This window comes from Salvia splendens, chromosome 13, assembly GCF_004379255.2.
Source record: "Salvia splendens isolate huo1 chromosome 13, SspV2, whole genome shotgun sequence".
Taxonomy (NCBI): Eukaryota; Viridiplantae; Streptophyta; class Magnoliopsida; order Lamiales; family Lamiaceae; genus Salvia; species Salvia splendens.
Genome location: NC_056044.1, coordinates 32047006 through 32068063, shown reverse-complemented (window position 1 = coordinate 32068063; position 21058 = coordinate 32047006). Strand labels below are relative to the sequence as shown.

The window sequence follows — 21058 nt, the reverse complement described above, 5'->3', positions numbered from 1 at the left end:
AACTGGAACTGGATCAATATCGAGAATTTCGATTATCGATTAACCAATAACCGACTATATTTGTTCTAATAATCGATCTTATTCGTTTTGATTACTGATTAACCGATAGCTAGCTAATTGATTTATGAGCCATAAAAAGAGCAACTCTTATTAAAGCTTCTAAGTCAAAAGAACTTAGACACGTTAAAAATAAATAGATTATGGAAATATGTAAATATCATAATACATAGTACTTGAGAAGAGATATGATAGATGCTACCTAGGCGGCTAGGCCAATAAAGTCAATATTTTAGCTAGAGTTACAAGATGAATCAATTTTTCGTTACCTGATTTTATACTACGCACATTGCATTGAAAAAACTGAAAGCTAGGGATATTTTGAATTTATGAAAATTTGAAGTGCCACCCTTTGAATTTATGAAAATTTGAAGTGCCACCCAACTCAAAATAATAGAAAAAATATATATACAAACATTTAAAGCACCTAACTATAGAAAAAATGATATAGCTAATAAAGTTTGGGAATTTTATTTAAACATTGATAGTCCTTCAAAAGGAAAGTTATAGGTTAGGTCTTTATTTTATAAACAAAGATGAGTACTGAGTGGTCTCTGAATCAGAGGGCACAAAAGTATGGTTACTAAAACTATGGTCCTAATTTTTCCTAGCAATTTCACATGATTTTGTGGTGTTTGTTTCTACTTTTTGTACCCATCTTTGCTACCCTAAAAATCTAGCCTTTTTAAGTGGTTTTAGTAGATATACATACACTATATTGGGGTATGGAAGTTAGATATATCTTGACATTCGAGTCTATATTATAAACTTTTTAAATGAAAACTAGTGGCTTTAAGGATATTTATGGGTGTTAGATGTATATTAATTCGAAATTTTGTAATATTAAGACTAACTTCGATTAAAAATTTCTTGCGAATGCAGCAATAGAGGCTGGAGGAGAGACGGTTGGCCTATACGACTTATATCGTCAGGGGAGGCTAATTTTCCTTTAGTACCTGCCAAAAACGTCATCATCATCTCACGATATGCATAATTGTTTTTTTAGAGAAAACGCCAAATGATATTATTCAATTTAAATTACTCTTTATAAAATATTAATTGTCACAAGAGTTAAACTAATTTCAAATATTTCGAATAAAACTAATTACGTAATAATGATTTAAAATTTTATGCTAGTTAGCATAGAGGTTACTAAAATATTCTTAGAAATATTCAAAATTGTAGATATTTCCTTTTGGTAGGTGATTTAGGCTTAACTACCTAGCCAAATAATGTGTAGAAGTTGTTATGAAACGAGAATAAATACAAACAATTAAAAATATTACTAATTTTTGGGAAGTCAAACCCCCATCAAACTGTACAAGAGTATATGATTAAAATTTGATTAACGTGTCATAAGGGATTAAGGATCTTGATTCTGCGAATTATTTATATATAGAACAAATAAGAATTGTGACACTCTACCTATTATTACTCTAATTAATTTTAGTTGGGAAAATCTGTGGACTGTGGCTGCTTAAGGAGGTCGTTAGTTTGATAACTCTGATTACCGTTCGTAATTAATGATTAGATTACTGATTAGTATGAAAGCATCGACATAACTAGCAACGGATCTCATTTGGCAAATTAATGTAATTTAAATTTGGTATATTATTAGTTTAGGAAATTTCAATTTCTATCTTTATTTTTATTTACTTGAAGTTAATTATGTCAAATAAAGTCTAAGTCAAATGTCAAAATTAAATCACTTAGAAATGATCGTAGTGAGATGTGTAGGATTCGAACATCATCTGCTTGCGGTGTATTTTCCACTTGCCTTCTATGACGCTTTAAATGCAGATATTCAAAAAATCATAAAATGTAGTCAAATTATGATTACATAATGTAATTTTGAAAATCAATCGAAAATTTATGAAGTTCGAATTTATTCGCAATCATCTTGTAATAATGGAGTGCTCATTTCAGTTGGAAGAAGCTCGGCTAGAAAGGAGTTCGGTAAGCTCGGCTTACCGAGCTGGAACTAGCCTGGTACTAGCCGAGAAGAAGAAAAAGAAGGCAGAAGTCGGTAAGCTCAGCGGTAAGGAAGCTCGGTATGGAAGCTCGGTATGGAAGCTCGGTATGGTAGCTCGGCGTTGAGCTGGAATGAGCCGAGAAGGAAGAGTTCGGTTGTAAGCCGAGAAGGAAGAGTTCGGTTGCAAGCCGAGAATGAGTTCGGTATTGAACCGAGGAAGGAGCTCGGTCTTGAACCGAGAAGGTAGAAGCAACCTAGCCGAACTAGCCGTTGGAGCAGCAGTTAGTTAGCTGAGATGTAGCGGTTATTCTTCTTGCTTTCTTGATTCTTCTTGTAGTTAGTTAGTAGCAGTTGCTACGTGATTATAGAGCTTTAAATAGCTCACCATGTATGTAGTTTAGAATAGAGTTTAATCAATAAAGAGTTTTCCAGTTTTCTCTCCAAGATTATCATCTTCAATACTCAAAGTGTGAGTGTGTGTGTTTCTGCATTGTGTGATCTCATACAACAGTGAGTGTGTGTGTGATCTTATTGAGTGTGTGAAAGCCTTGTGTGTGAGTAAATCCCAACAAGTGGCGCCGTCTGTGGGAAAGGATATTGAAGCTGATTTGCAGAGGATCAAACGGTTTCAGAGATGGCAGCAAGGCTTGATGCAGAGAAGTTCACAGGCAAGAATGATTATACCTAGCATGTAAAGGTATCGAAACGTTAAAAGGCAAAGGTGTGGAACCGAACCCTGAATGCAAGCATGGCAAGCTGCGAATGAGCTCTCCGGCAGTGACTTGCTTCCAAGCAAACACTACAGTCAGATCATCATCAGAGGTCTTTAATCCCAGTTTGTGGATTTGGAAGATCTTGCTTCTTCTGCAAAAGCATTAAACATTAGTGAGGATAGCAATATATGGTGAAATCATTACATGTAACTGATATGAAGCATTTGTTGTCTAAATTCAAGCATAACCACAAGATAGATCCATATGCACGAACCAATGCAAGGTGCTTCAGAAAATTGGTTATAGTTTTCAGTTTATGTTTTTCAAGAGACTGTAGAAATTGATTAAGTACCTCAACTGAGGCTGAAGAAGAACCCTGCTGCGCCGATGAGTTCACACTGTAAGCAAAGAATACCAAGATCCATTTAGAGAGAATCTTGACAAGATACGAGACGCCAGTCAAAAGTAATGCAGAAAATCTCCAAAATTGTGTCTTTTTTCTGTTTATAGCCAATGAACACACATGTCAAGAGAAACTAAGCAAGTTGGTGCAACAATATTAACAACAGTAGAACGAATAGACTGTAACAGGTCAGAAAGTAACAGCATGCCATGTATGCATGAGAAAGATGCCATCATGTACACAACAAGGATAATTATGAACTTTCAGAGACTAGATGTCGTAATAGCTGGTTTTTAAATGTGAATCCTAAATGCTCCACATCTAAACATAACATAATCCGACTGTGACAGAGATCTTTCCATTTTGATTTGTTGGTGAGTAATTTAATTAAGCATGCCAAATGAGGATAGAGCAGTGAGAGACCATTTTGAAGGACAATATGAAATACCAGTTAGAGCTACTCTTATTATGCATAATGTACACATTCAGAGAGCTTAACACCAATACTCACCCCTGTGGGCCGGAAACCTTATACTTGTGGACTGGAAGAGCATTGATCTCTTCATCAGTCATAGAAGCGGTAGGGACATTGTCAGAATCCAGTGCTCGCAAAGTTTCATAATCTGCACAGAGCACCAAAAGCCACATGAAATTCCATGCATGGTGTCCTCAATTCGTGCTTACCCTACTGGGTTGGAATCAATACAGTAAATAACATAAAAAGAAACAAAACCGGATATTATGCCACATTTGAGAATAATGTATGCATACCTAGGTCGTCAAATTCCCTGTCGAGCAGTGCTAGCTGGAGTCTGAGACCTTGCAACCTTCCCCTGGTAGCAAGAGCTATAGATGGTGGCATATGGAGTCTTAATTCCGTGTGGCCAAGAAGACCGCTAGCTGCGACAGCATGTGCTTGTGCCTGGGCTTGAAGTTGCTGACATGTTGCATACATCCTTAAAGTGGTTGCCATCAGAAACACCCCAAGCACCAGCCAGAGCTTTCCAATACATCGAAAATTAGAGGTCAATCATATAAAAGAATTTCACAACTGAGAGAATTCTATGAAAACATGTCAACATCCAAATAATACAAACCAGAAAATTGGGAGACATTTGGTGCGAGTTCAGAATCATAAACAGCAAAAGCACTGTTAAAAACACAGTTACACACTTCAGTTAGTAAACTGACTATAAGACAGAAATATAGCACTAAAGGACCATCAAATAATGTTACCTGTGACAAGAAAAGCTAAGGAGTTGGTATTGACTGGTCGAGTAGCATGAACACGCTGATCACCAGCAATAAGATCACATATGTTAAGAGAGATGAGAATGATCACAAGAATAGATATTAACAAAAGGTTAGAGATTCACCACTGCACGCCGTTCAGGAATAAGTCCCGGAAACCCAGTTTCTATATCTCCTCTGGTACCTCTGAAAACAAAACTCATGGTTTCGAACAAGTTCAACACTGAATGAACTATTTACAGATGCACCTGGAACTGCTGCCAATAGATTATATACAGTGAGAAACAATCCCAAATAGGAAAAGATAGTTGGTCTAACTGAACTAAATTCTAAAGATGGTTCTGATTATTTAACTTTTGATTCAACATTTAGTTCCCTCCCATTCAATACCAATTGAAAGAAATACTTAATCTAAATCTCTCACATCTTTAAGAATGCCTAGATTTTCAAAATCCATGGTGTAATATGAACCACAACTTTTTGAAGATCAGAAGTGATCCATCCATCAAATTGGGTAAGTGGTGCATTCTCATTATATGATTCCACATCAGATTATCAATTGGTGATACTTATAGTGAAGGAAAAAAAGGCAGTTCTGCTGAAAAAGGGAAAATTCCAAATCTTGCCATTTTTGACAAAATTTTGGTGTTGAATGAACGAAAAACTCAATGCAATTCCCTACATTCGTGAAAACCCCAAAATTCGATAGAAAGCACTCCACTTACCTATTCAAAAAGCATATCTTCAACAATCGGTTCAGATCAAAATTCGAACAGGAAAACCGAAACCATTCACACAAAGAGCTAACATATCTTAATATCTTAGACAAATTTTCGAAAATGCAAATCGGAGAATACATGTGAGCAGGCGCATATCCTTCACCTTCACCAAAAAAAGCTTTGATTATGAAAAAGGATAAGAGCGAAATCTCACTTACAGTGATTGTTGTGTGGTTGGATCAGAGCGCAAACAATCTACCAAACAAAATTGATTTGGCTGAAGTAATAATTGGTTAATCTCAGCTGAGTCGAGCGAGTTAAACGAAAAGAGAGGAGCGAGTGAACTCGGACGAGTTGGTTCTCTTTGCATATCGACGCATAAAATGATAAAATAAAAAAAAGAAAATAAAAGCCCGACGCTGAACTAAAATGACAAATTTTTACTATTATTTAATGTTCTTGTCACTTTTATTTTTCGAATATCACTTTTCTTCTATCTTGTTTTTACTTTTAATAATCGGTTGGTTTCGACTTCTTATATTTTATTTATGATAAATTGACGATTTTATAATATTTTTAGATGATTGCAGTCGTTACATTGTACAGAAAAATGTGCTATAAATGCTTTTCAAGTGGCTTTTGTTTAGTGTGGATATTTGAAGTAGTAGTATTTTTGAATTTATGTTTGTATTATCTAAAAAAATTGCAACCAAAATAGCTAGACAATCCAAATGGATCGGCTCAAACTCAAGTGGAGTGTCAATAAGATAAAATTACAACATCTATATGCAAATTACAAATCACTGCGTGTAAATAGCTAAACAATTAATTTTATTTGTTAAAGAGGATCACCAATAGTTTCTCATTTATCCTCGTAGCCGCGATGACTCCAACCCTCGAGCTTCCTATAATTGGTAAACTTCTTGCAACTGCTGCCACTTGATTCTGTTAAAATTTTATACCATGAAATAGAACTGATTTGGAATAGGGTAAAAATATTCACATAGATAGAAACAATGGAACATGGAAAAACAATGCTAGTCCTTTTTCTTTAACAGGAAAAATCTTAAAAGCTAGAAACTGACGAGCAAAGTCCGCTAAGAATGGTAACAAACACCACGTCAACACAACATCAAAAGCTAACAAACACAAACGCAGCAGCATACAAATACGAAGATTGTTTCTTGTATCAACAGCCGGAATAATATCACAATAAAACTTACATAGGCAAGCAGCGCGAGGATTGATGAGCTCAACTTCATTGGCAACGAGAAGAATTGGCGCAACCTCAACCAGAGATGAGGGCACCGGTACGCCTCATTGTCCATCATCGCAGTATCTGCCTTTTGGTTGTTTGAAATGGCGCGTGCTGCCTTGACTTGTTGTGACGAGAATCATATCATCGTACTTGTCAACGAGACACCTAAGACAAATTGAATAACTAATCTCTTATCAACACCACCTATGATCCATATCAAACAGCCAATTGATACCTCAAAACTCGTGATTGCTTAATTGATCATACCTTTCTGCCGCGAGCATTTCAAATGCACCGAGATCATGAGGTGCTGCTCTAACTTGTCGCAAGCAAATCACATCCTCATCGTGTTACCGAGCCAACCTGAAACAAATTTAAAAACTAGTAGTATTATCTTGTTAACATATGCTTGGATTTACAAGATGAATAGTAGTATGTTGAGTTATGGAAGCTGACTTTTTCTTTTGTCATCCTCGTAGACATATCAGAAACGAGTGCATAGTTATTACTCTCGTAGCATGCAGTCATGAACGCTGCAAGCGTCACACGATCCACACTCTTGGTTGCATCTAACAATTTATCAAAAAACTGTGCCGCAACGTCTACTTTCTGCTCACTACAAAGCTTCCTGACTAATGTTCTAACAGTGCGAACCCACAGTTTTCGTTCTAATCTGTCTGACAAAGCCATTGCTGTCGAAGATTCACCCTTTTTGCACAACTCATAAGCTATTGTCACTCGAGTAACTTCACATGGCGAAAAACCTTTGTCAATCATTTCACGAAAAAGTGTTCTAGCCTCATTCACCATGGATTCCTTGCAAAGGCCACCTATCAGAGCACCATAAGTAAAACTATCGGGCGCACAGCCATGTTCACTCATATCATTGAAGACTTTCATAGCCAATTCAACGTTTCCATCTCGACAATACCCAGAAACCATACATGTATACGTCTGTGTGGTTGGGTTGAGTCCCATTTCCACTGCATCACTGAGAATTCTTTCACATTCTCCCATTTTCCTTTGCCTTGAAAGCAATGAGATCAACAACGTGTAAGTATGCATATCAACACCGATCCCCTTTTTGAACATCACATTAAAAATCACGAAAGCTCTTCTAACATCATCATCCTGCTTGCAGCTAGCAGATATTAGAATGGTGTATGTAAATTTATCAGCACAAACCTCATTCCTATAGCAAACTTTCAGCAAGTTATACGCTTCCGTAATCCTTCCTTTCTACAGAGGCAGTTCACAACAGCATTGTACGTACAAGTATTAGGAGCCAAGCCATCTTTCTCCATCGTGTCCATCAATTCATATGCTCTGTCGAACTCCCCAGCTTTGGCATGACCGTCAATAAGGGTAGTGTAGGTATTCACATTCGGAGACAGTCCTTGTTCCTTCATCTTCTTCAGCAACATCTCCGCGCGTTGCAGCTTCTCCTCCTTGCAGTATCCATCAATCATGGCAGTATACGTGTACACGTTGGGCTTGTAATTCTCGCTCCTAACAAGTTTCAAGAAAAGCCTAAATGCCTTATCCGTCCATCCTTTCTTGCAAAGGCCATCAATCAATGATGTATGAGTATACACATTCGGCTTCAACCCTCTCCTCGCCATCTCCTCCAGCAATTCGAAAGCTTGTTTAACACTTCCCCTGCTGCTCAACCCGTTAATCAAGCAAGAAAAATGAACCAAATTCGGCTTCAGCCCGATCTCAACCATCTTGTTGAACACCCACAACGCTCGGTTCACACGACCATTTGCACGTAGCATATTGAGAATCAAACTGCATGTAGCCTTATCCACAAGAAAGCCTCTGCTCAACATCTCACTCAACCATCTATCAGCATCCGAAACCCTCCCAGCTCGACAATAAGCAACAACCATCGACTCGAAACTGTAAGAATCTGGAATAAGCCTCTGTCATACATTTCATCGAACACATTCTGCGCAATCTCAAAACTGCCCATCCCATTCACCACGCTCAGCGCGCAATTCAGAGTGTGGGAGCTCAAAACCAATCAGTGGCTACGCAGCTCGAGAACCATGTCGATTGATTCCTTCAACATCCCCACCTCCGCGAAATTCCAGAGCATACAGCGCAAAACCTCATGGGTCCGCTCAAAGTTTCCATTTTTAATCAAGCAGCTTGCCGCAACAATGTAAAACCACATACAATGCTTAAATTTCGCAAACCCGATTGCCCAATAGAAGAAACCCAGTGCCACCATCGATCCGGTCTCATCAGCCAATGAAGCGATTACGGTAATGGCCTGCTCCGGCGTCAATGAATCAGCATCTATTGGTAAATTTAGTAGAGGGCGCGTTGAATCGAAAAGAGTGGATTTTTTCTGCTGATTATAGTATGAATCGCAAACCCAAAAGCAGACTCGTTTAATAACTGTGAGCGGTGAAGCTGCCGGGTTGTGATCAGCTATGGCCGCGTGACAAATGGGTCTCACAGTAGAGAGAGGAACGATGCCATTGAGGAGTGTTGTGGGTGCTGCATTTCGGCGGCAGATTTGACTCAGGCGAATAAACACAGGGGAAACCATGAAATACGGCCGAATTTAACTCAGCTCAGAAGTTCACGACGGCAGCCACAGCGGCGGCGGCGGCGACGGCTTTTTACTGTTTCGCCGGGAAATTTGAGAAGAAGGGATTAGAGAGAGAGTTGAGAGATGAGACATTATTGGGCCAAATTTGATGTTGGTTTTGTGTAATTTAGTGGGCCTTTTTAATGGGCTTGTGTTCACCATTATCCATCTCACCATTATCTATTTTTGGTGTTCACCATTATCCATCTCACCCTAGTCCATATGACTAATTAATTTTAAATAAAATCTAATTTGATTTATATCATATCATATGCTAGTATTATCTCGTCCAACAAATCGAATGTTACCTTAATAGACCAATGACAACAAGTCCTATATGCAAGCGCTTACTAATACGCGGATCTTCCCCCTGGCCAGCTCCTTTCCCACGCCACTCATCACTAGCGGCGTTCCCCTCCCTTCCTCTCTTTTGTTGTCACCTCCACCTCCCATTGTCGTCGCCTCCACCCTTCTCATCTTGCTTGTCGCCTCCTCCTCCCTCTCCCACCGCATGTACCACAACCATCTCCCATTTTTGCACCACCGCAACCTCCTCCCCCTTCAGCACCGTCATCGCCGCATTGGAATCGGGCGCTCAATGGTGTGTTCCTCTAAATTGATAGAACAACTACCATGAGTGTGACACTTCAAATCTAATTTTTTTTATAAGATGTGATAGATAATTTTAATTATAAGTCGTTTAAATGTTCTATAGAGAAATATTAAGATAAGTGCGAAATAGTTATATACAACAGGAAAATAGTACTCCATTTGTATCATAATATTATTCGTGCCACATATTTCTTTTACTCCCGTGAACGCGCTCTCACGGAAGTGCAAATGAGCGGCACAAATAATTAGATCAATGAAATAATAATTAAGTATTGTGTTTATGTTAAACTTTAATCAAGTTTGGACTTTGGACCATTTATAATTGGACTTGATTATAATACGACTTAGATGTGTCTTAATCTCTGCACTCATATTTCATTACTACATTAATTAACTAGCTAAGAAGTCAAGACATAGATTTCATTGACAGCTAAATATACTTCCTATTTACTTAATAAACCAAAACTAATCAAAACTTTACAAATTGACCCTAATCCGAATATTATAAACACAACAGTTTATCTTTTCATGATGGCTTGACCTATGAATCTAGGAGTAGACCTAATTAACATAAAATTACAAAATAAAATAACTTAGAAGGATAAAATTAGAAAGTTCCTAACCTCTCAATTATTACACCAACTTCAAATAAATATAAGAGCTAATGATAATAAGTAGTTAGGCAGAGATTGTTTAATAAAGAAACAAAAAATAATTGTCTGATTTGCTTCTTACAAAGACAAAAAGTCTCATTTTTCAACACCTAATTTCCTCATGTTCACATATTTAAATTTATATTATGCAGTTTTCGAGAAATTGATGTTTTTATAAATATTTTTTGTTTGATTTGCAAAACTGTAAACCACTCTGCAAATTCAACCATTGTTGTCTTTTTCTGTTGCTGGTCTGACAACCTTTTTCAAATTTGGTTGTTCCTCAACTTGAAAAATACGTGTTGTATTTTTCCTTCTAATTATCCAATTTAGATTTTGCAATTTTTATATTGGATTTGTAATTTAAATTGAAAAATTAACCCAAAAATAAATTTTGGTTAAAATTAAAAAGTCTATCACGATTGTTTTGTTACCTTGCAGTACAAAATAGCTCTGCTTTACAAGTAAACAATTTTAAGAAAACTCCAACAGAATATGAAAATACAATTAAACGCATATTCATTTGTGCTGAAAATTTTGTATGAAAACTATTAGCATATTTAAAAGCTTTCAATCAAAAGTTTTTTGTCCTAAACTTTTAGCATATTTAAAATATTTCCAACTTTTAATTTTATAAAAACTCTATCACTCAAAATACATTTTGTTGTACCATACAAATTAGCTATTTTTCACTTGATTCCTCTACGTGAATGCTTATATTGCACGGGTGTGACGGCTGTCTTTGGATAAATTACAATATAAGAATAAACATTAAAATTATGATCTACACCCAACCTCCTTTTTTTCTGAATTTTCTTCAATATAAGGTTGGTTTATTAGGTGACCGAAACATCACATATATTATCTTTCACCAAACATATACAAACTACATTGATATTAAATTTGGATTTTATAATTGTCGCCAATCTTATAGTGGCTAATTTCGCTTCAATTCTTCGAGATTGAGGTTCACGTCATCGAATGTCGGTGTCAGGTTGTCGATACATTTTCTATTCCCTTTTGACATCAACAGAGAGACAACGACCATCTTCATTACGTCCGACCCCACGAATTCTATTTATTAGATTTGTCTATATCTATTACTACAAGTAGGACACTTTATAAACTTCAAAGCCCCAACCATAGTCCCACACTCCCACTCCAATATCCTCTCATTCACATACACACGTACACACTCCCTCGAACATTTCAAACCTAAGATTGTTCACACAATCTCACACACACACAAAGATGAATCTCCTCACAATATCAACACAAATAATACTAGCAATCATCTTCTTCATGCATTCAACCCAATCCCTCGCCTCCCAATCCCTCATCCTCCCCCTCAAAGCCAAGCTAATCCCCTCAAACAAGCTCTCCTTCCACCACAACATCTCCCTCACCGTCTCCCTCACCGTTGGCTCGCCGCCTCAGGCAGCGACCATGGTCCTCGACACTGGCAGCGAGCTGTCCTGGCTCCGCTGCCAGAAGACCCCCGCCGCCGCCGCCCCCTCCTTCTCCCCCTCCCTCTCCTCCTCCTACCGCCCCACCCCTTGCTCCTCCTCCACCTGCACCACCCGCACCCGCGACTTCCCCATCCCGGCCTCCTGCGACGCCAAACACCTCTGCCACGTGGCCGTCTCCTATGCCGACGCCTCGTCCGTCGAAGGCAACTTAGCCGCCGAGGTTTTCTACCTGGACCAATCAAATTCATTTGATAACATCACATTCGGATGCATGGACTCCGGTTCATCTTCCAACCCGGAGGACTTAAAAACCACCGGTCTGGTCGGATTGAACCGGGGCGGGTTATCCTTCATAACCCAGGCCGGTTTTCGCAAATTCTCCTATTGCATATCCGGTAAAGACTCCAGCGGCGTGCTGCTCTTCGGCGACGCGGATTTCCCCTGGCTGTCGCCGCTGAACTACACGCCGCTGGTGGAAATGCCGGCGGCGACGCGGCTCCCGTACTTCGACCGGGCCGCGTACACGGTCCGGTTAGAAGGGGTCCGGGTCGGGAACCGGTTACTCCCGGTTCAAAAGACCATATACGAACCGGACCACACGGGAGCCGGTCAGACCATGGTCGACTCGGGCACCCAATTCACATTCTTACTCGGGCCGGTTTACGACGCTTTAAAAGCCGAATTCCTACGACAGACGAAGGGGATTCTCCGACCACTGGACGAGCCGGAATTCGTGTTTCAGGGGGCGATGGACGCTTGCTTCAGGGTGGAGCTGAGCAGGAGGGCGGCGCCGGCGATGCTGCCGGCGGTGGCGCTGATGTTTAGAGGGGTGGAGATGAGCGTGAGAGGGGAGAAGCTGCTTTACCGGGTCGCGGGTATGACCCGGGGAAATGATGGGGTTTATTGCTTGACATTTGGGAATTCGGATCTTTTGGGAGTGGAGGCCTACATTGTAGGGCACCATCACCAGCAAAATATGTGGATGGAATTCGATTTGTCCAAGTCCCGGGTCGGGCTCGCGGACTTTAGCTGCGATTTGGCCGCGCAAAAGTTGGGGTTGTAATTTACGAGCGGGCGCGGGTTTTTTTTCGTGTAATTTTTTTTAATCGAAAATGTATAGTGATTTCAGATTTCTCTCGAGACAGTAAAATTTTGCTCGATAAGTGCTCGTTCAGTATGAAAGATACTAGCACAGTGGTGCTCTCGGGTACGAATAATCGATTTGGTTTCGATTCTATTCTTGTGCTTGGTAAGGGTTTGCCAATATGGATAGATGCTTGATAATTAGCAAGGAAAGAGGGTGCTAGGTGATTTGTGATTTGTGACACGATTATGAATAATAATTGTCGATTTCTCACGTTGAAAGGTTTAGAAAAGGTGGGATTGTGTCAACTTTATTAGGTTGAGTTAAATTGGAATTATTGAAAAATTTCATTTGATTCATGTAAGGTCAAACGGCGGCTTTATTGTAAAGTTGATTCATTTTGGTGAATTCTGCACCATGTTTTCTTAAATCTGGTCCCCTTTATGTTTATTTGGTGTTATATTCGGCTTTATATGTGCTTACAATAATAATGTTATGTTATTTAGTGTGTTTATAAAAGTAATTCATACAAATTAAACAATAAGAAAATCAACCTATTAAAAAAGTAAATATAAGTATTTAAAATCACAAAAAAAGGCAGTGCATTAGCATGAAAACAAAAGCAATGGAATATCACAAGTCTTGTTGTTATCGTCGATCGTCATCCTCATCCACCACCAGAGATATACAATTAGCAAGAAATCGAAAACTTGCAACAATAAACAAAAATAAAATCATAGCCAATATTTGTGCCATCACCCGTTTTCGAGAATTTAGAAGTGTCATATCGTATTTTCTTTAATTTGGTCTACTTCATAATATTTGTTGGGTGTTGCATTTGGCTTTAGATGTGCTTACGGTAGTGATGTTATGTACTCCTTCATTATAATAAGATTATATAAGAGTAAGGTTAAAGCATAGTATATATGTCAGTACGAATATAAAATTTAGATCGGGATGTGGGAAGTAAGATTTTCCACTCCATATTTATCTGCCTCAATTTTAAAATATGTATATAGGTACTTTTGATTTGTACCAATAATATTTAAATCAACACTAGCATTAATTAACTTGAAGTTTCGATCAATTCTATGCTAATTGCATTGATTTAGTTAATATAAACACTATGTTTAACGGGATGTGATCAATTGAGATTTTTTAGCTTAATTGAGAATTGAGATACATTATTAGCCACTCATTTTTATTAAATGAGTGGTCCAGAAATATTTTTAAATTTATTAATTATGAAAGGGCAGAATGGTAGTTTCATGTTTTAATTATGAAATGGTAGAATGATTGATCTCTGCCTCGGCAAGCCCCCTCTCCGCTCCCTCCCCTCCTCCACCACCATCGCCTCCGCCCTCGCCGCCCTCAAATCCTCCCCCGACCCCTTCCTCAGCGTCTGGACCTGCGACCACACCTCCCCCGAATGCCATTGCGTTTGTGTCGCCAAAATTTGCATCGCCGACATCATCTGCTACCTCTGCAAAAAGGATAACTCCTCATCTCCGGCCTCCTCTCTCAACCAACCAATTTCCCTTCTTCTCCCTCACTCCACTACCCGTGTCACTCACATCGATCCCTCCGCTACGTAGTACCACAATTGAATTTGAATTTGAATTTGGGATTGAATTTCAATTTTGAGCCCTAGCTTAATTGAAGAGGAGCTACTTCCATGAGTGCCTGGCGGTGCTGGACGCGCATCAGGGGCCGGTGAAGTGCGTGGCGGCGGCAGTGGAGGTGGAGAAGGTGGTGGTGATGGGGTTTCTGCTCTACAGCACGGGGTTGGATCAGACGTTTAAGGTGTGGAGGATAAAGGTGATGCCGAAGGAGGTGGAGGCTTCGCAGAGGAGGCCGGCGCCGGTGGAGACGGCGGCGAAGGGAGGGGAGTATGAGGCGAGTCCGGTTTTGAGCCCGTCGTGGGTTTTGATTATCAATTGTGTTGGATGTGAGCTGGATTGGGGAATCAAGCTTAATCATAATGCACTCTAGGTGTTTGGTGATATTCCCCGGTTGAGAATTAGTTGCTAAGAGTTAGATTCAAGATTTAGCTATCTCCCTTTTTTAATGTCAACTACGCACATATAATGTCACCTACATATATAATTTATGTCAACTACATATACAATTCATGTCAACTACACACATATAATGTCATCTATGTGTGCAATCCATGTCAACTACATATATAATCTATGTCAACTACATATACAATTCATGTCAACTACACACATATAATGTCAACTATGTGTACAATCCACATCAACTACATATACAATTCATGTCAACTACACACATATAATGTCAACTACATATACAATTCATGTCAACTATACACATATAATGTCAACTATGTGTACAATCCATCTCAATTACATATATAATCAATGTCAACTACATACATATAATGTCAACTACATATATCTACATATATTGTATGTAAAACGTTGTTGTTAACATAAATAATATAGGTCGTTGACATGAAAATATTTGTTGTTGACATTAATTATTTGTAAAATGTTGCTGTTGACATAATAGTTGATATAAATAACGTTTGTTGTTGACATCGTAGTTGACAAAATGTTTCTGTAGTTTACATCGCGCGAAAATGACAATTATGCCCCCTAGTTGACATAATGTCTCCGTAGTTGACATTGCGCGAAAATTATGAATGAGTGGCTGAAAATGCATCTTAGTTCTCAATTAGGCCCAAAATTCTCAACATAACTGGACCCATGTTTAAGACAAGAATCTACTCACAGTATATTCAATCATTTCCGTTAAAAATCAATGTCTCATTCATTGGCATACAAAAGCAAAAATGTACAAAAGTAAATAATAAGTTTATCCAAATGTGTTATACTAAGATAAAATAAAATAACAGGGAAGAAATAAGTTGTTTTTTCTAAAAAAAAAGAAAGGACTCAATTATAATTAGAAAATTCAAAAAAATGTCTCATCCATGATATGTTGATCGCACCCTATTACCGCTACTATACATTATAATTGTTGTTATTATTACCTGCTCCGTTTCACTCAAGATATCCATATTTTTTTATTAGTTTGTCTCATTTGAAATGTTACTAATTTTTTATATTTAAAAATAAATCTCTCATTCTTTAGTAAAATATTTAACTACTTTTTTCTTTCTACTTATTTTATATCCCATTTAACAATTTCTTAAAATCTCATGTAACTTTAGAATATGGATATTTTGCATGAGAAGGAAGTATTACGTAGAGAAGTAAATAATGTCGAATTTATCTAGTTGAGGATGGTGTGAAGGTGAGAGGCAGCGATGGGACAAAAGCATAGGGCTGATGAAGTTGATGAGCACAAAAGAAGATTGGGAAATGTGAATAATGTATTTAATGTCCTTTTGTTGTGTTTTTTCTATGAAACTGTCAGTTTATATATTCCACTAGTTGAATCCAGTTGGTATTTTCTTGATTAATTATTTCAAGATTAGGAGTACTACTACTAAAGTGTAGATGACAAATCAATGTTTAATTTCAAAATGTTTACTTCATTAGGCCACCCGCAATACGTCCCACGGGTGGCTCGTATCTCGTCCCGTCGAGACGAGACAGCGGCGAGATGCGTTGCAGCATCTCGTCTCGTCCCGGTCTCGCCGAGACGCCCGTCCCACCGAGACGTCTCGCAGGCTGGCTCGCCACGCGCCTGCGCCACACGTGACTCCATTCGCCGCCCCGCGAGTGGGCTTCGTCACGCTGACGCAATAAATCATTTTTTTTTAAATCGAATTTAATAAATAAAAAAATTTAAAAACGAAAACGGTAATATTACCGTTTTTTTCGACCGTTATTTATTTATTTTTTTATTTTTTTACTCTATAAATACTCCTATTTCATCTTCATTACACACACAAACACACATCTATTCTTCTCAAATAATCTCCATTTCCTTTCCAATTGTCATCTAACCTCTCCAATTTTCATCACAAAATGTCCGGCGACGGAAATGAGGGCGGCTACGGCGGGTTTGACATCAACGCGTTTGGCGACTGGAGGGCATGTACAATGTCTTGTAATTTTCATTATGTCTTTTTTTATTTATTTTACCACAAATTTAATTATGTATTTTTTAAGGATTTTAAGTTGTAATTTTATTTTATTTAATGAAGTGTGTTTTTATTAATTGAATTTGTTGGAAATAAAAATAAAAAATGAAATTGAATGAATAGTTAAGGGATGAGATGGTTAAAAGACGGATAAGGGATAGAGGGTTGCAGGTTCTGTCTCTTAGTTAAAAGATTGAGGGTTGCAGGTTCTGTCTCTTAGTTAAGAGATGAAGTGAAAAATATAGTGGAACCCATGAATAATTAAGAGATGAGACGATTAAGAGACGAATAAGAGACGAATAAGAGACGGCGTTGCGGATGGCCTTACGGTCTCATTGCTGCCGACCATACATAACTTTAATACTATAAATGCATTTTCCCTTTCTATCAACCATCCAATTATTGTGACAGCGTGTGGAGTCTCGACCATTTGATTTGGGAAAACGGTCTATTAATTAAATTGTATTTCATCGTCATATTTATAATGAAAATGCGTCTTACTAATTAAACGACCATTTGATTTGGGAAAATGCGTTTTATTAATTAAATTGTATTTCATCGTCATATTTATAGTCTTACTAATTAAATTGTATTTTACCGTCATATTTTTAACTATATTTTCTTTCTGAGTATGCAGGAATTGATTATTATTTTATAAAATATCTTTATTTATTTAAATTTCAAAGATACACTTAGAAAATTTATGTACTAAGATAAAGAAGCATTCCGTATCTAAAATTCTTTGAATTTATTAAAAATTATACTTCGTCCATATGGTAATAGGTGAACCATTTTTCAGTCGGTATGTTCGTCGTTAGAAGTCTCATTTATTTTTTACAATATCCAGTAATTGTGTTCTATATTTCATTTTTACTCAAATTTCATTATAAAAATTATATACTATGATCCGCTAAGTTTTTACACCTAAATATTTCGTAACTTAAAAACTCTTATCGAGTCACAATGGAACCTAGTACAGTATATTTTATAGTACATATAACTCTGCTTAGTTATAATAAAAAAACATTAACTATACAATTTTCAGAATTCATTCGATTTCTTTAAACCTAAAGAATAAAATGCAGCTAAATTGGTAAAATGTTTTCTTTAAATTCTAAAAATAGAACTCATTGGACCTATCAAGACGTGAATTCCCATCCAACACGTTTGTATAATTGCATTATTTGCCAAATTTAGAGAGAGATAAGTGGAAAAAGTATGGATTGCTTGACTTTTTTAGCATGTAAAATCTAGTCAATATAGGTGTGTAGTTTGTGTCCCATGAATCATTGTCGTAAAGTTCAAATTATAATAATGTGAAAGTAAATCCGAATTTATTAATTTTAAATTTCACCGACGTCTAATGTAATTTAAATCTGATGGTTCTTTTTGTCAATTATTATTGTATTTTGACTTGAATATGTGACATATTGACCATCCGAAGAGTCTAATTCGGTCCCAAATTTGCGAAAACGGAAAAGAAAAAGATAATACTACTAAATAATTGGAAATTAGATTTTTTTTAATAAATATTTGGGCCAATTTTCGAATGAGCCTTGTTTTGAATTAATTGGATTCGGATATAATTGAGATTTTATATCCACCGTCACAGGAGGGGGTGCGTTATATTGCTAACTATTTAAGTTGTTAATTCTGCTAACTCATCAATGCAGTGTATTAAAAATGTCAATACAATAACATTAAAATGTCAACACATAATATCAACCCATTATATTAAAGTTTAACAAAATTATGTGTTGACATTTTTAATACACTGCGTTGATGAGTTAGCAAGTTAGGAGAAAGTTAGTAATTGATCGAACCCCATAATAAATAATGATAATATCCATGAATTTATATATGTAACCGAACAAATTCTTCACTATCAACGAGACCACGTTTCAAAATCATAATTACATTTCTCACAAATAATAAAGTCTCTCTCTGTCTCTATTTAAGAGGGAGAGGGAGCCACGTGTACGACAACATTTTGTAATTTTCAATAGGAGAATCTAAAAATTCAAGAACTCGACAGCCACCTTGTGATTCACAACTTTGCAAGAATACAAAGGAAACTTTGGTTTTTCTTGGCTTTTATTATGGCATTGTTCATATCAACACATTCTCACTTCTTTCCAAGATTTCATCCACACAACACAAAGGTTCCGAGTCCTACAACATTTATTGAATTTATTTAGTGGACTTGGTCTTTTCAAAAATTTAAATTTGTATATTTGTGAAACTAGGTTGAATGGTATCACATAGATTGGTCTATATGATTTATTTACTCCCATCCAACAAAGATGTCCCACTTTTTGAATGAGAAGTGATTTTATGGCTGTTTTTAATATGTTAAATGAAATGAGAAAATGTAATACACCTCCAGTCTCATGTTACTCGCACTTTTCATTTTAGGCTGTAAATTTATGATTGATTTTTTAGTGTAATTAAATTAGAATTTTAAGTGTGATGAGACATCACTTAATAAATGAGCTATTAACTTAATCTAATATATTAATTAAATACATTAATTCTAATTTAAACTATAAATAGTGTAAGTAGTTTGTGACAAGCCGAAATGGAAGAGTGCAAGTAACATGGGACGAAGGGAGTAATAAAAGGCTAAAAAGATAATTCAATATTTATTAAAAATAGAGAAAAAGATATACTTAAATGTATTAATGATGTTTTGCTCTTTCAAATGATTCGAATGTGACATTTTTCGTTAAAACAAACCAAAAAGAGAAATGGAAAACGAAGATATCCCATTTCTTGGATGGCGAAGATTTTTATGGTATGTATTTAGAATATTAAGTAAAGACAGAAAATGTAACTGAATATATTAATAAATAGAAAAATATAACTAAAGTAACAAAAAAGAGGGAGGAAAAATACTTTAATGTATTAATGTTTTTCCTTTAGAAAATGAGTGTGTGATATCTTCTTTAAGATATACCAAAAATAAAATGGGAGCAAAGATGTTCCACTTCTTGGATGACATGACTTTATGAGATGTATTTAATATCTTAAGTTAAGAAAAAAATGTTATTGAATTCATTATTGGATAAGAAAAAATAATTAAAATAAAAATAATAATAAAGGGGGAGAAAAAATAAATAAATGGGAACGTGACATCTTTGTCCCAACTAAGGTTTATGTGATTAATGATGTTTACCTATGAAGGTAGAAATTCTATACTATGTTACCCAAAGTTGGATGTAATATGCTGAATGTGAATCTTCATTAAATTCAGCAAAAATGTTACAAGTTCTCACTGATTCTTCTCAATGACCCAAATTATTTTTATCTTCATAAATGCTCACAGAATTTCAAAAGGATTCAAATTTCAAACTATCTGAGAATTGAGAATGCACAATTGGGTATAATGAATATCAAGAGAAGAAAACTATTCTTCTGAGAGAGAGGAACAAATCAAACCCATTAAAAAAGAATAACACTATACCCTACTCAACTAACCATATATCATCAAATTCATCATGCATCACTGGTGACATCAATCAGTTAGGTATGCATATAAAAAATTTGGCAACTGTATATTCATGAACTGAAAGCAATCAGCATACTTATAATAGTATAATACAGAGGCATATATCCACAGAGTAATTGAGCAAACAGCAGGCTGCAAAGAGACCCAGAGATGTCTTCCTAAAAAGGTTCAACACTTCTACTTCAAGATCAAAAGATTAAACGAAATCGCACCGAGGGATATAAGCAAAGTAAGATGAGCTAGTCATGTGTTGTGACTGCATTATTTAACTGCATACGGTGAAGCTGATGGACTAACCAGCGAGATAAGAAAGACCGAAGAGATAGTGTTTCCATCTCTGCTTTCCATCTGAGCTGAAACTCAACAAGGCCTGTAACATATGCTACAGAAGGGAGGAAACTATAAGACATTGATCATTCACATAGGAACTCGAAAAGAGTTCCCACCTTCGACCATAACATCAGAAGACCATTGTAACTGGGAATGGATGAGTCCAATACAAATCCCTTTAAATAAGGCCCGTGATCAACTATCATATTCTAGGTGCAGCAACATAAGCAGTAACCAAACTCGGATGATCAAACGGGTAGTGTTTCTTCTCCTATCTAGAAGATGGTTATAGAAGCAGATAGATAAAATGCAAGTCTTTAAATAGCACACCATAAACTGAAGAAGA

At 36.8% G+C, this 21058-nt stretch overlaps 2 protein-coding genes and 1 pseudogene across 2 annotated transcripts; 1 reads left to right on the top strand and 2 right to left on the bottom strand.

The window, feature by feature from the left end:
* Positions 1-2845: 2845 nt before the first annotated feature.
* On the bottom strand, positions 2846-5528 carry LOC121760909 (E3 ubiquitin-protein ligase SDIR1-like). Its single transcript, XM_042156499.1, has 8 exons — positions 5334-5528; positions 4522-4653; positions 4382-4436; positions 4243-4295; positions 3917-4145; positions 3657-3768; positions 3095-3140; positions 2846-2893 (listed from the first exon to the last, which is right to left on the bottom strand). The coding sequence occupies exons 2-8, from the start codon at positions 4597-4599 to the stop codon at positions 2846-2848; spliced, it is 621 nt and encodes a 206-aa protein (XP_042012433.1). The 5' UTR covers positions 4600-4653; positions 5334-5528.
* Positions 5529-6298: 770 nt separating this feature from the next.
* LOC121761621 lies at positions 6299-9057 on the bottom strand (annotated as a pseudogene).
* A 2301-nt stretch (positions 9058-11358) lies between these two features.
* On the top strand, positions 11359-13164 carry LOC121761103 (aspartic proteinase PCS1-like). Its single transcript, XM_042156696.1, has one exon. The coding sequence runs from the start codon at positions 11492-11494 to the stop codon at positions 12770-12772; it is 1281 nt and encodes a 426-aa protein (XP_042012630.1). The 5' UTR covers positions 11359-11491; the 3' UTR covers positions 12773-13164.
* Positions 13165-21058: the final 7894 nt, after the last annotated feature.

Coding starts and splice junctions, on each gene's coding strand:
- LOC121760909 (XM_042156499.1), bottom strand. CDS start 4,599: ATGAGTTTTGTTTTCAGAGGTACCAGAGGAGATATAGAAACTGGGTTT. Junction 3,141..3,656: donor AAGGTTTCCGGCCCACAGGG/GTGAGTATTGGT, acceptor CTTTGCTTACAG/TGTGAACTCATCGGCGCAGC. Junction 2,894..3,094: donor CTTCTTCAGCCTCAGTTGAG/GTACTTAATCAA, acceptor ATGCTTTTGCAG/AAGAAGCAAGATCTTCCAAA.
- LOC121761103 (XM_042156696.1), top strand. CDS start 11,492: ATGAATCTCCTCACAATATCAACACAAATAATACTAGCAATCATCTTC.